The 15,706-nt window shown below is 33.2% G+C and overlaps 1 protein-coding gene across 1 annotated transcript; it reads right to left on the bottom strand.

The window, feature by feature from the left end:
• Positions 1–9,840: 9,840 nt before the first annotated feature.
• LOTGIDRAFT_207744 (hypothetical protein) lies at positions 9,841–14,365 on the bottom strand (the record flags this gene model as incomplete). The annotated part of the gene is made up of 6 exons (XM_009050140.1): positions 9,841–10,881; positions 11,703–11,881; positions 11,912–12,060; positions 12,386–12,560; positions 13,342–13,667; positions 13,993–14,365. 6 exons carry the CDS (start codon positions 14,360–14,362, stop codon positions 10,674–10,676), a joined length of 1,407 nt encoding a protein of 468 aa, XP_009048388.1. The 3' UTR covers positions 9,841–10,673.
• Between the last annotated feature and the right edge of the window lie 1,341 nt (positions 14,366–15,706).

Below are 15,706 nucleotides of genomic sequence, written 5' to 3'. Positions count from 1 at the left end.
TTTGCAAACGAACACATAGACTGATGGTATGTTACGCCCTGGTTTCCAATAATTGGTACTACTTTAAGCATACCGGCAAACGTTAGTGCGAATTTAAAGGGACTTTCCGTTTTTTTTGTAGGTCGAAAATGTTTTTGCTTACGTAAGGCTTTAAAGTTCGTTATGCTTTTTGAAAGCTTTTAAAGAACTATTGTACGGATTTGCGTAAAATAAACGCCTAATTGTAGAGAAAGGGGGGGTGTCTCCGCCAATGAACAGACATCGTGTGGGACATAAGCACATTGTAGAACATTCGGCAATGTGTCATGACTCATTCAGCTTTGTATAGACACCAAAGTTTATGCGAATCTGGCTTTTAACATGATGAAAATTCTCAATAGGAACTCCCAAAAGGTGACATTTTATGGCCGATATTCCATCAGTATTTGACGTCTGGGGAACTAGTAGGACCAGATTCGTCGAGAAGAACTTAAGAGTCAGAAAGAGCAAGGGGTGTCTGTAATGAGTCTGTGTTAGCCTATATTATGAAACTGCCTTTTTGATGATCAGACTGTGAAATTGTCACCACTATAAAGTCTCCAAATAGATATATAAAGTTATTTTGAATTTGTGACTGATGGCAAAAACCCTTGTCAAACGAAGATTACCGCTATTATTATTATTATTATTATTATTAATTTTTTGGATTTGGCTTTAGGCCTATATCAAATACAAATGTTTTAAAATGAGATGAATACAAATGTCGAATGCATTATAGGTGCCTTTGGGTTCACAACTGGCTCTTTGTTCGAAAAGCGATCGGTAAGTCAACATACAAAGAATAAATAACAGATTCATGCTTAATGATGCTAAACATTTCAGAGTAATTTGAACATATCAAAAAGCCATCTACCTCTTATTTTCTCATGGACATGGTTCTGACGTATGTTTCTGTTGCCTTGACAATTGAGATATTTCAACAAATAATCGTAGACTTGCTTTAATTAATCAATTTTGCATCTTTATCGCTGATTATATGCTAATTAACAGGCTTTCTTCTTTATTTATTGAATTAATTATGAAATCTGAGTTTTAACATAAAATTTGATACGATAAATGTGAAATGTTTGAAGTCATAATTTATGTTCAGCGCGGACGTCATCGAAAACGTCATTTCAAGTATATTTCGATAATTTCCAAAGAAATGAACCTTGTAGTGAATGGGGATGAAACCCCGATATTTCGATAGCTCACGTCACCTAGGCGATAACGGACTCTGCGAGACAAGAGTGTGGCTATTTTCATAATACTATACCAACTGACTACAAATTACGGGTCTCCAATCAATACAAGCTATACGACATACTATTTACGTTAAAACCTAAACTCAGAAAGATCTAGTATTGAACCATGGTTTAAAAATAGATCTCAATGGTAACTCTGACCTCCCGAGACCTCTCTCATGACGTAATAGCGCGTGCCAATATGACGACGGTAAAATTTGTTGGCGCGAAATAAAAAAGCCACGTGTTTGGTGAAAGAAAAGTAAAGAATATTTTACTACTATTTAGAAGTCGAGGTAACAGTAAAATTTTCACATTGACGTAAATTCAGAAGCCTCTCGATTAAGTTTCAAACTTAACTGGATATTGCGAAAGTTTATTGAATTAGAAGGTAAATACGGTGAAGAGGCGAATATATAACACAGCTACCTTGAGATCCTTCGGACACACAAGATGACTTGTAAGACAGCCTCGGATGTTTCGTGGAGTGTGCCTAGTTCAGACAAATCTTGTTCAGCACCTAACAGTGTTAGCAACTTTGAAGCTAGAATTACAGGTAAGCTAATGTTTTTCATTTTATTATTTATAATAGATGTTAACATCCAGTCTGAAATAAAACAAAACAATGTGTAGGTTCATAGTAGACTAGTTCTAGATCGTTCTTGTGAAGATCTCTTTGTGTGTTTTTATATAATCATAGGTTTTATTGTGTTTATTAAGGCTTGAATTAATTTGTAAACACGGAAACGTCTGTATTGTTTCGAATGCTGATGTGGCCAAGTAAAGTTGTGCGTACAATCACTTCCGGTATCATCTTTTATGCCGACATTACAAAGTTTTCAACAGTTATGCTTAACAATACAAGATGCGCTTGTATTTAGAAGACCCATTATAATGTGGACGTATATTGTCGTCATCCATGTCCGTCCGTCGGTCCGTTGGTCCACAATTGGCTTGTGAACGCGATAGAGACTACAGTTTTCATCTGATTTGAATGAAATTTGGTGTGATCATTTATATCTTGATATCTTTGAGATCTTGGACATGTTTGATGAACAGTTTTTGAGTTATTGCCCTTGATTTATGAAAAACGCGTCAAAATTTGTTTGTGAACACAATAGAGAGTACAGTTTTCATCCGATTGAAATGAAAGTTGGTATGATCATTTACAATGATGAGATCTTAGTCAAGATTGAATTTGACAATTTTTCGATCAACAGAATTTGAGTTATTGCCCATGACTTAGTAAAAACTCATCGAAAATGGTGACAGATTATGTCAGAATTTTATTAAATAATGTGTCTTTGTTTAAATCAACAATATCTTGCACAAATTAGATTTTTGGTAGATTTGACACCGATCAAGGGTGACTGCCCTTGATATACTGAAAATGTATGAGGAAAGTGGGCGTATCTTGCTAGGCAACCACTTGTTTTATCATTCAGTGGTTTGCTTCTTATTGTTATAAATACAATTAGACGGTTGAAAAATTTGATAGCCGAAATCAGATCAAGTTGAAGGCATCGAAGTCGGACATTGTGTCACATAATCTCTTAGCAGATGTCAGTCGGACTCCTTTACATCTGGCACAGATCCCATCGCAAATAAGCGATATTAGTTGGTATATTTTGGTTTATAAAATGTGTCCACCCTAGAGGGTGTCACAATATTTCGCTTTTTCACTTTTTGGTATCTTTTTGTGTATGTCATATGCTCCACAAGTGTCAACTTAAAATTCATTTTTCTAAGTTTTGCTTTTATCTTCATAGTCAAAATGAATCAGGTGGCGTTTATTTCCTTAGCCCTACTGTCCATCAGTTCTTCTGTCCATAATATTGTCCGTCAACATTTAGGTCCAACTCTCTAATATTTGACAAAATTTGAAAAATAACCAATGAATCGAAATATAAAAAATATTTGCTCTAATTATTTTCATTTTATTTACGCTATAGAAGGTATACAATTCTCGTTTGATATTGCTGCATAATTCTATTTAACTTTTATGAAACGCGTTCGAGTTTTAACTCGTAAACAAGCTAGTGGGACATCGACAAAATATTCAACATACGATCTTGTCCTTTTGGTGTTTAACGTTTCTCTCAAAAATGAACGAGTTATTTCCCTTCCTTTGGCGTTGGATTTTAGCTCAAATTTTTATTATCACCCAAGAACGAAGTCCAATGCAAGATATTTAAATCATTATTCTTGTGCATTGAGACATTGAGGTAAGCGAACTTCATATAATGATAATAATAATAATAGTAAATTTATTACACACCCAGTTGCTATCATTTTCTTATAAAAAAAAAACTGCTCCTGAAATACATGTAAAGCATAAATTTGTAAATAATTCATTTTGAAGAGCAATGTTTTTGATTTTTACTTTTTGTTTTAGATCCTTTCTAAACTTTGCATTTATGCAAACGCTTATTATGCGTGATCTTAGATGCAGAAGGGGATTTTCTATATGAATGATGGAAGGAATAAAATTATCATAAATTTCCCAGAGCGCGATGTTAGTAAATGATAAAAAGACATTCATTATTTAGATATTAGCTGTGAGTCAAAACGTCTGGTCACAGTAGGTATTATTTTGAAATAGCAATATTTGTAAGGCTTTGTCTGAGATATTAAATCTTGTCAGTTTAATTTAGTACCAAGATACGAACAATATTGTATACTGCATTCGTTCCTACAAGGTATACTGACAAAAGTGTTCTTACACGCTTACATCTGTATTTAAGCGTTTATATTATAGTCACCACTTTCCATCCAGCAACACCAAGGCTACATGCAATCAAGACCAGAGGTTTAGTAATAAGACTTAGTCATTTTAACAATGTCAAGCTATTAAACGAGCTTCTACCTGCCTGTAATAGCCACCTATAACGGAAACATTTGCAAACATTTTGGCTTATTGTTTACAGACTTTCTGTCGGGGACTCTGAAATGCTGTATTCGCTAAAGTACAATCCAACGAAGTTCCAACTTTCACAAACTGTGTTCATCTTATTACCATTGTGTCAAAAATTGTTTTAATTGTTTTAATGAATATTGGTATAATTGGTATATGTTGTTGAGATGAGTAATATTTTACGCTCCTTCAATAAACGGTTATTGCCCTTGAATTGGCAAAAATGTCCACTTGGGATTGTAACATTGAACTTTCTATTGAAATTTTAAGCTTTGCGAAGTAAAGTTTCAAATATTCGATTGAAATTTCGACTGAATAGAGTTATTTGTTTCTAATTTCAGTTAAGTTTTTCAAAATTCACTCGAAAACCATTGATGAAGTATTAAATATGTTGGTATCCGAGACCGTTTTTCACTTTGCATATTTGCTACCCGAATCAAAAAGAAACTCAACCTACTGCAAATAAATTCAATATCAGGCGCTTCCTCATTTTGCTAAACCTTTTAGCTTGAAATCGCGAATTTGTATGCAATTGTAAGGACTTTTAGCAAAATCTATACTCAAGACCTCGACTGCAATAAATATATCTAACGAAATATCAAAGAATATGGGTTGGATTTCCTCTCTCTCTTTATAATAATCCCCAAACATCTTAGATACATACATATTATGTGGCAGTTTTATTTCTCGTTCGTAAAGTGTTGTTGAAAAGTTATTTTGTTGTTTTATTGACAATCTGCATGTTGTTTAAATGTTTAAAAAGTGGTTGAAAGATTTATGAATTCCGTGTTCCACTGGACGCAGTTTTACGCACTTACATAAATAAAGTGTTGTGCGTGGGACAGCGATCGATGGTGCACTGGTAAATCGACATATTATATATTTTGGAATCAGTATACTACATGTATATATTTGAATGTATTTGTTTTTATGTAAATCTGTTTATAATTTGTTCATATTTGTTATGGTTTGGCAAGCTTGTCCTCAACAAGAACACATGTCCCCTGGTGTAAGTTTTAGTTTGATCTTTCAATATTGTTGCCCGTAAAAAAGCAATGTTATGCCTGGCCCTAAACGTGCCGATATCCCGTTATGACGAGCATTTATGACCAGATCTGTGATCCCGCATCACTTCTTTTAGAATGAGAAAAGTAGGCTACTAACCAACATTCTTAGCGATGGGAGGAAAAGGAATAATTAAATAATTAAGTGTAGTCTATTGTTGTTAATGGTATTTCGAGTTACCTCCCATTATATACGATAAGCATGTTGTATTCCCGTCACACCGAACTGCGACCATTTGCGATCTGAAGACGAATGAGAATAAGTTAGACGTCAAACGTGACGGACACGCCTGAAAAAGTTTATGTAAAATTACGAACTATTAAACAGTGGCTCTCATACCCCAACCTATGAGACCATAATGCGTTGCCATCCACCACGACTCGGTTGGCTACTCGGATGAGATATTGAACAATAGTTTTTATAGTAGATCGCAAAGGACACACAAGATAAACGGACCTTTAGAAAATAAATATCTGCGAATGCAACGAAATATTTAGGGTCAAATCAAACTTTGTGATGGGATCATTGGCGATAATGGTGACCACAGTATCAATTTGAGCAGTATCAATTTCGGAAAAAATTCCGAAAAATTTTGCCCTACGAGGTGATTGATTTCCTCGCAAAGGATCGGCAAGCCTTGCTTAATTGGAAGGTTACGTGTTTTTTCTCACACACTAAGTTAGAGCGTATAATGCCATGATTTTCGTTTGTCTATTTTCACATATTTATCGTGGTAAATCTGCAAACTACAATTTGACGGATTTTTTTCGTTAGTGATTTGTGAAAAGACTTATCGATTTTCATGATCGGACATTTTTTTCACCGATTTTGGTACGAGAGTTGCACATGTTAATTTTTTTGGCCCACCAACTATTAATTATCGGATATAGAGCAATAATCATAGTGCAACTTTCTACTGCGTTTCAAATATCCAAAGCCAATAGGGTCTAGCTGAGGTTGTCGTCCAGATAAAGACTTTCAAACAAAAAACAAACAACAAAAAGGTGGGAGGGGGCGAATCCAGAAAATGAGAAAGTTGAGAGCCGAGCTGTGATAAAGTTTTTGATTTTTTTTTTGTTAAAAGGAAACATTGAAGCATGTTCAAAGTGTAGCCTAACGGGTGCTCCGAGCTTTCAACAGTTGGATAGCCCTTTTCGAGGCTGGTATAGGTCGAGACTAGAGTCTTGGTCCGACCACTGAGCTATATAATATAGATCAGTGGATCCGACAGGTATGGACAGCATGTCACTTGTTTTTCCACGGGATGTATTTTGCTCTAGATCAATGTCTAAAGTTTTCTTCATTTTTTATAAGACATGTTTACGATATGGTTTAACTTCATTATTTCGATGTGGACTGAAGCTATATTACCTGTGTAAAGAAAAACGAGTTATCTCTCGAACGACGCTACACCACGTGAACAATGGCCGATTTGATCTGAGCAGACTGAAATCAGACTTTCTCGAAGATTTCCGTGTTTAGTATTGATAACATATAGCTTATGTAAGTAATGAATAATTTTTATGAATGTTGTATCGTCTTTTATATTTCATCTTACATATCATGAGATTAGTCTGTACTAGTGTCGAATTTATCCCGAAGCGAGTTGCCCGTGTTGAGATCTGGGTCAACATTGCGTTCGATACTAATATGTGGATGCATTCGGGCCTGAAAAGTGAAACACAACAACAACACGATGACGGATAATGATAACACTAATGTACTCGTCTCAATACACCCTAACACTAATAAGAAAAACAAATTTGCTCCAAAGTTGGAAAAAAAAAAGACCCTTCAAGAATCAAGTTTCTAATGATTGTCTTAAAGGGACATTCCGCTTTTTTGTAGGTCGAGATTTTACTCAAAAATGCATATAAACAGTTATCCTCGAAAAGTAATTTCGCATCATTAACCACAATATTCCTTTAATCAATAAATATAGCAAAATTTATATTTCAATCTTCTATTTAAAGGGCCTGTAGTCAAAAATTTTACTATCAAAAACATTGTATATCATACCGGAAAATATTTCTAAAATATACTACTTATTACTATGGGCCATATGCAGCGCTCTTACCTTGACTAAAGTTGAACATTGGCTAAAGTCGAACTTTACAACGTTTTTTTAAGATGTTAATGATAACAGTAGAAATAGATGTAAAAAAAAAATAGCAATTTGTTGAAAACGTAGATACATAGATGTAAAATATAGCAATTTTAGAAATATTCTCAGGTATAATATGCAATGTTTTTTAATAATCAAAATGTTGCATACTGTCCCTTTTAATTGACACATTTCTTCAGATATTTGCGTATGGTATTCATATAACTTTCAAAAAAATGCGCCTTTATATATAGAAATTTAGAAACAGAATTGTGTCTTTGTTTTATAGTATTAGAGGAAATGGACTCTCCAAATTCATCAGAGGGAGCTACACCTGTCAAAGCAGAGGGTACTAATGTTGAAATACAGTTAACAGATTCTGATGGTAAAAATTATAGTTGTAAAGTTACAGAGAGTGAGATAGCCCACATACAGTCAGGTTAGCACATATCCATTTAAATATTGTATTCCAATAATTATAGACTTTTGAGAACTTACATGCTATTCTTGAATGACATTTAGAATTGCTTGGAAAAGATTCCTGTATGCGAATCGAAACGTTGTCCAAATTAAAGAGGAGTAGTATATCCATATAGTAGTTTATTTACATGCTATTGTCTGAGCAAATCAATTTTTGAATTTTTTCGATATTTTTCAAGAGAATTGGAATATCAAAGTCAAAATAGTACTGATAATCTTCGAATGTCTTTATCTGTTGTAACTTTACTTTGAAAAGAAATACATCTCCCACATAGAAATTTCAACTCAAACTTCGCTCAGACACTAGGAGGGGATACCTGACTCTGGATCTTCAGAATGGTTGGAGATTTAATTATATTTTCTTAAATTTGTTGCCTTGAATTTATTGAGTTTCGATTGAGTAGTGATTTGTGTTCATAACTCTGTTGGTAACCATTGATCACTTTGGTGAGAGCACCTTAAGGGATGTCCTATTTCATACTATATTTTGTAGATTAATATTTATGATGTTTGTGATTGTACCATCAATGTATTTTGTTGTATTTAAATGCTATATTTCAATTTGGATTGACTAGAAAGTCAAAGTCCCTTATTGAAAGTGTGAGGTTGGATAATCTTCAAGTGACTGATTATAGAATACCTTTGTATTTAGCTAATTACGAGTTAATTATTGACTTTTGAGACAAACTGGTATTTATCGCAATCATTAGAAAACATATACTTTCAATTGATATAATATTATTCCAATAATGGAATATATATGTAAATAAATGGAAATAAGGGATCCCAACTTAAAGTTATATTCAACTTCATTTTTCATGAGAACAGCAAAATTAAATGACAAAAATTGGTAATTTTCTTGACATTGAATTGACAAAAAAATACTTTTCTTCAGATGAAAGTTATAGAACAGGTTTTATGGAGAAACTTAAAACTGGAGAAATCAGTTCAACAATAGTTCCACCTAAATCTTTCTCATTTTCTACAGTACCGCTTTATTCATCTGTCGGTAAGTTATCATTTTCTACAGTACCGCTTTATTCATCTGTTGGTAAGTTATCATTTTCTACAGTGTTGCTTTATGGATCTGCTGGTAAGTTCTCATTTTCTACAGTGCCGATTTATGGATCTGCTGGTAAGTTCTCATTTTCTACAGTGCTGCTTTATGCATCTGCTGGTAATTATCATTTTCTACAATGCCGCTTTATGCATCTGCTGGTAAGTTATCATTTTCTACAGTGTCGCTTATCCATTTGCTGGTAAATTATCATTTTCTTCAGTGCAGCTTTACACCTCTGCTGGTAAATTATCATTTTCTACAGTGCCACTTTATTCATCTGCTGGTAAGTTACCATTTAAATAGGAGAGTTACACCTTTATTTATCGCTGTGTAAGTTAGCATGTTTTAAGTACAGTTACACCATTATTCATCTGCTGGTAAGTTGTCATTTCCTTTAGTACCACTATATCATTTTCTACAGTACCACTTTATTCATCTAAGGGTTAGTAAATGATAAAATTAGCCTTTCTTAACCTTCAAGTTATAAGATTAATCAATATTCGATATTTTTTACATAAAATTTAACAAATTTCAGGTTTCATGAATTTGGCCCTTTTGTAGGAGATCGAGAACCAAAAATATGGAAGAAAGCTGAAGCAGATGAATTGGTAAAATTAAGAATTGATATGGATGAAGAGTTCCAACAGAAAAAGGTGCATGTAGATCTTTGGCAGAGAATAGCAGGACAAATAGTTTCAAGTGGAGGTGAAGTGACACCCAACCAAGCTGCTAACAAATGGAAATCTTTAAAACGCAGTTATACAGCTTATATGGATGGAAAAGTTGAATCTTTTCAGTATATTGATGAATTTAACCTGTTATTTCATTCAGGGAATAATACACCCAGATATTCCAAGGTACGCCATTCTGATGCCATGTCATCATCTTCTATGGCATTAAGAAGGAGTAACAAGAAAGCTAAAAGACAATTAGCTGATACTAGTGTTGATGATGAACTTGATTCAGCAAGTGAATTAGATGATGAATGTTTGAGTGAAGAAGAAATCGTGACGCCTTCCTGTAATTGTATTCATACATGTCACAAGAGGAAACGTGAAAAATTAGGTGGGTCTAACAATCAAGATGTGTGCTCGTTCCTTAAAGAATTTGTTGACATTCAAAGAGAAAATATATTCCATCAACAGAATTTACTCCAAAAACAAGACGAGACACTGTCCCGCTTCGATAGATTTTTAACAAATCTTTTGCGGAAAAAGAAAAAGGCATCATTTTGAATAGTCGACTGTGGTATATTATCTTTTATTGTTAGTGTTGAGATGAGAGTGAATGTGTGCGATAACTTCAAAAATGATCTGAAATACTTCATTTTTGTGTTACCAATAACCAAGGTAACAAAGTTATTCTGCTCTCTTGCTAAAACTTAACCATTGTCGACATGAATGCTATAAATCAGGGCTGTTGATATGGCTCTATTTGCCAGACAGTTTTTGGACAGGTAATCCAAGTATACAAAATATTATTAATTATTATTTGTTTTTTTTTAATTGTATTATATATATTAAAAATGAAATATTCCTGAGCATTCCTCAAGTCTCAACAATCAATGTTAATCTATTTGTCTCTTCAGAATAATGTTTTGAATTAAAAAAAAAGAAGTGTCACTAAAAAAAAATTAAAAGCCCTTTCAAATGGGATCATGATTCAAAATCACAGGACCTCACTTTTTATGGATTATAAAACTATCCAGTTGTATGGTTCAAGATCTAAAATAGAACATTATTGCATCATGTAATAAGGCTGTCTTCTAGATCCTGGATTACACTTTTATCAAGAATCTATGCCTTTAAGAAATTCAATATGGCCGACACTAGGTCTATGTTTGATTATGTAAGGTTCATTACGCCGCAGTAAAGGCTCATCAGGATCTGTCACTGCAGGATTATCATAAACAGTAGTTATTAAATGTTCATTTTTCTCTATTTTTGGTATTTTTCTAACTGACGGCTGGAATCTCTGAAGCTTTTCTCCGTAATAACTGTAAAGACAAAATAGATAAGATTCTTATATCTTGCATATATAGTGAAGCCGAGTTGTGTTGTGTTCTTCAAGCCTTAAATCATTTTAATATATTGACATAATTAGGTAAACACAATATCTTCAAGTAAGAACATACAAAAATAATTGTGTTTCAATATGTTACAATTGGCAACCAAATGTTCTCACATATTGTTGGTAAACAACCAAAACTTACTAAATTTATGTTTGTTCAGATCACTTTCAAATGTTATGTTTGTTAACAAACAGATTTCACATGTTATATTTGTAAACCCTTTGCTTCCACATGTTGTTTTGTTTGTTCACAAACCATTTTCATATGTTAAGTGTGTTAACTTATAATATGATATGATAATTTGTTTACCAAATACTTTCACACGTAGTTTGTAAACAACAGCCAGGACATGTTATATTTGTTTTTTGTAACACTTTCCCATGCAGTATGCTTTGGTAGTTGTGGTAGCTGTTAACTAACAATTTTCAAATGTTTATATATTTTGTAACTAGCAGCTTTCACATGTTGTAATTGTTAACTAACAGCTTTCACATGTTATATTTGTTAATTAACAGCTTTCACATGTTATATTTGTTAATTAACAGCTTTCACATGTTATATTTGTTAACTAGCAGCTCTCACATGTTATATTTGTTAAATAACAGCTTTCACATGTTATATTTGTTAACTAACAGCTTTCATATGTTATATTTGTTTCCCTAAAAAAGGAACAGAGAAATTAGTCAGATTAAAAGCACACATTAAGTGCAATTGATATGATTTAAATAAAAGACAACTGAACTCACCCAAAGCCCTTTTTATCTTGAGGATTCTGACCATCGTTTTCTAAGGCTTCAACTAAGCCAGTTGAAGAAGATGACCCAAGTTTGTTACCATCACTCCATCCTTGCTTTTCCATGATCTTTCTTCCAAAACCCTTTGTATGTTTCTCAAATCTACCAATTTTACTGTTTGATTCTGTGTCCTGACTGATTTTATTTTGAAATCTCCCAACAGTATATCGGTCTGTAGCTTCAATCCCCTTTCTCCTTCGTTTTTCTTGTCTCATTGTAACTAGATCTTTGGAATCTTTATCACCACCCCCTTCTTCATAATAACAACTCATATCAACATCCCAATCATCAGCACACTGTTCATCAAAATCTAAAATTAAAACAACTAATATAATCATCAGCAAACTGTTCATCAAAATCTACAATTAAAACAACTCATATAATCATCAGCACACTGTTCATCAAAATCTACAATTAAAACAACTCATATAATCATCAGCACACTGTTCATCAAAATCTAAAATTAAAACAACTAATATAATCATCAGCACACTGTTCATCAAAATCTAAAATTAAAACAACTAATATATAATCTTAAATACAATTAAATAAGTTATTAAAAATACAATATCAAACCCATGTATTTTTAATTAATAATGCAATATCATTTGCTTTTGATTTAAATATGTTCTTACCTCCTTCAAATTTTTTCCAATACTGAGCATCAGTATAAAATACAAGTCCACTTCCACCTTTCTCCCATTTTAATTCTATTTTTTCTTCAAATAATCTCTCTTTATTTCTAGCTTTATTAGAGGGGTCATCATAATTAGCTTCATGTCTCTCCCACTCTTCACATCCATCATCATCCTAATTAATACACAAAAATGTTTTCTTCATTGGTTCATTTTATGCTTGTCAATGTGCAATGAAGGAAATTTTACAAGGTGGACAGTCAAAAATATGTGCACATCATAACGGCAACAATTTGCATCACTAAGAAAACCTACTTTGACGACTTATGCTTGAAATTCAAGTTGATCCCCAGACCCAAAGGTTAGTAATGAACAAAAATTGTGTAAAATTATAAATAATAAGCTTAAGCTTATGCAAGATATAAACATAATTGTGTTCATTTAAACTATATTACAAGACATAAAGTTCCTTTAAACAGACCCTCAAATTTTCTCCATTTTGCCCCAGCGCTCACCTTCTCACAATGGAAATGAGGCATGTATCTTCTGAATCTTCATGAATACCAGTACTGAAACACTTGTCTATGAGTGCGTAAACTTACCTCTTCTGATTCACTATTTTTATGTATCATGCTTTCTTCTATTCTCTCTTCTTTCAATTGTCTGATTCTTCTCTTCTCTGCCTTCTTTTCTGCCCTTATCTTCAGGTAATCAGGAACTGATGTCTCATTGGAATGATTGTTGTGGGTAGAGATTCCTGAGTGAGGGGAAGTAACTCTGTCAGAATTATCAGTACTGTCATCTTTCTGAATTTCAGAGGTTGACGATGCAGTCCTTTTTGAATTTTTCAACAGTTTTATTTGAATTTTGAGGTTATTTGATTTTTTCACATCACTTGCAGGCTTACACAGATCACAATAGAAATCTTTATGATGAATTTCATTAAAATCGTCAACATCTTCAGTTTCCATATTTGTGTTTTCAAACTGAGTACCATGACTAGAAATTTGAGTATAATCAAAAGGAACTGTCCCAAATAATTTCTTAGGTTTAGTCCTGGGAAATTTGAGACCAAGTTTCTGAATGATTTTTGGTGGAAGCCTACACTCTTGAATATACTGCAGAAATGTTTTTGTGGGTGTCCCAATGTTCCCATGTGGCATCATTTGAGGGGGGTGTAATTCTGGTAGTTTTAACAAATCACTTTCAGTAAACTTCACTCTATCTTCTGGAATATTTTTCATCTCAACTTTTGTTTTGTATTCAAGTTCTTTCTGATTATCTAAAATTAAAACACAATCAGTAATCAAAGTATTTAGGTTATAACATCTGAATCTGGATTATTTACGTTTAGTTCTTTATATGTAAAGGAAAAAAGTGTAAAACTTCAAAATATCCAGAAATGTTTGAAATCCTCCCATTTGTTCAGATTTATCAATTTTGGAACCAAAAACCATTCTTAGTTTTTCAATTGATATCAATAATGGGGTAATCCTTGTTTTAGGGAAAACATTTACATTTAAACATTTAAAAAACCATACTGTACAACAGTGACTGTTAGTGACCACCAATGCCAATGGTCAGACATGATGCCCAGATCTACCCACCTTTGTTCTCTGTTGAAAATTGAATTTGTGACATGTGACAGGTGGTTGATAAAATATCACCATTCTTATCCAACCAATTATTATTGTTATATTTTTGACATAGGTAATAGAAATTATGTCTTGTCAGTCTTATAACACAACATGTTGTTTTACTACTTTCACTTTTGTTTACATTTTGTAAGGACGTTTCCTTAGAATTTTCTTCTTTTTCTGTCGTCTGCTTCTCTGAGCGATGTCTAAAATGAAAACACTGAAAATGTCCACTTTCCACAGACTGTGAAAAGAAATTTCGTAAATCCACTGAGTGATAAAATGCTGGAATATTGTTAATAACAGCATAACAACATTCACCACATCCTTCTGTAGCCATTTTTGTTTCGGGATATCCCTTTCTACGTTGTCTAGACGTAAAATGTAACTATTTTTAGACTAGGTGAGTCTATTTTCACGGGGACCAAAGGTTGTACGGACGAACTTAAAATGTTAACCAAAACCATGAAAGTCATGAATTTTAGACAGCAATTGAATTTCAAGATCTATAATATTATAAAGGATGGATTTGGAGTATTTGACATAAAACTGTATCTTTTGACAAGTCAGCAGTATTTATCAGGAAGAGACCACACCCCTAGTCACGTGACGGAAATGAGTCAATAGGCAAATGTGCTGTCATTTTTACGGCACACGAAACTCCACACAGGTGAGAAAATTTCACGCTCTATTATTTCTAGTTGGCTAATGGATAAATATTTGACAGTTATAAGTATGTATGACATTTATTAACAATAACTTTTTAACTTTAGTTGATTATTTTTTTGCATTTTTTTCCACGTTTGGTATTTCAAACACCTGCATTTCTGCACTTGAGATTTCATTGCATGACAATCCTCTACATGTGTCGTAAGATAACAACATCAGATCTACTTACTGATTACTAGTTCCTGAAGTGAATATTTCCAACGTACAAAATTATATTTACAAACTCGTATGCATGATATTTATGGATCTCAATATTAGAATGAATTAATGTCTTTGGTTCTATATATGGAGATAAAAATGGCTTTTTAAAAGTTTTTTTTTAGGTGTAGGAGGCAGCTTTTATCTTTTCGGGCAAAAAAGACAGAAGCGTGTTGTGCCTTCGGTGCTCATAGTCCTGCTTTGGCCCCCAGCCACCCCCCCTCCCATTCAGTTCCTGCTCATACGCCTATGTGCACATTTGTCATTTGAATTAAACTCTTCCCCCAGATATGGCACATGGAAACTTGGCCTATACATAAGATGGAATTGATGGAAAATTGTAAAATCAAATGATGTTTGAAATCTGTTTTGCTGTAATTAATCACTCATCGAAAGATGAAAGTAGCATAATACACATTTAGAGTTGCATTTTTGATTTTAACTGATTGTATGATTCTGTCAAACCTGATTTACCATCCTTAACTTAGTCGGGATGGTTTAAATGGCATCTGAATATAAAAACCTAATATAAATCTAGGTTAACCTGGAAACTGATAGTGTACATGAGGTTTTCTAGTTTTATTAATGTGAACAGTGTCGGCTTCAATTTAAAGGGACAGGTGCACCATTTATTTTGACCAATCATACTTTAGTCTCAGAAATGGGATGTGTCCACAGCTCACTGTCAAAATTTGAGCCTCCAAGTCCATGTGTGTCCAGAATTATCTGCGATTGAATTTTAAAATGACGTCTCATC

The sequence above is a fragment of the Lottia gigantea genome (genome assembly GCF_000327385.1).
Source record: "Lottia gigantea unplaced genomic scaffold LOTGIsca_145, whole genome shotgun sequence".
In the NCBI taxonomy this organism is placed as follows: domain Eukaryota; kingdom Metazoa; phylum Mollusca; class Gastropoda; family Lottiidae; genus Lottia; species Lottia gigantea.
Note: the sequence above shows the minus strand (reverse complement) of the source record. Positions and strands in the feature narration are given on the sequence as shown.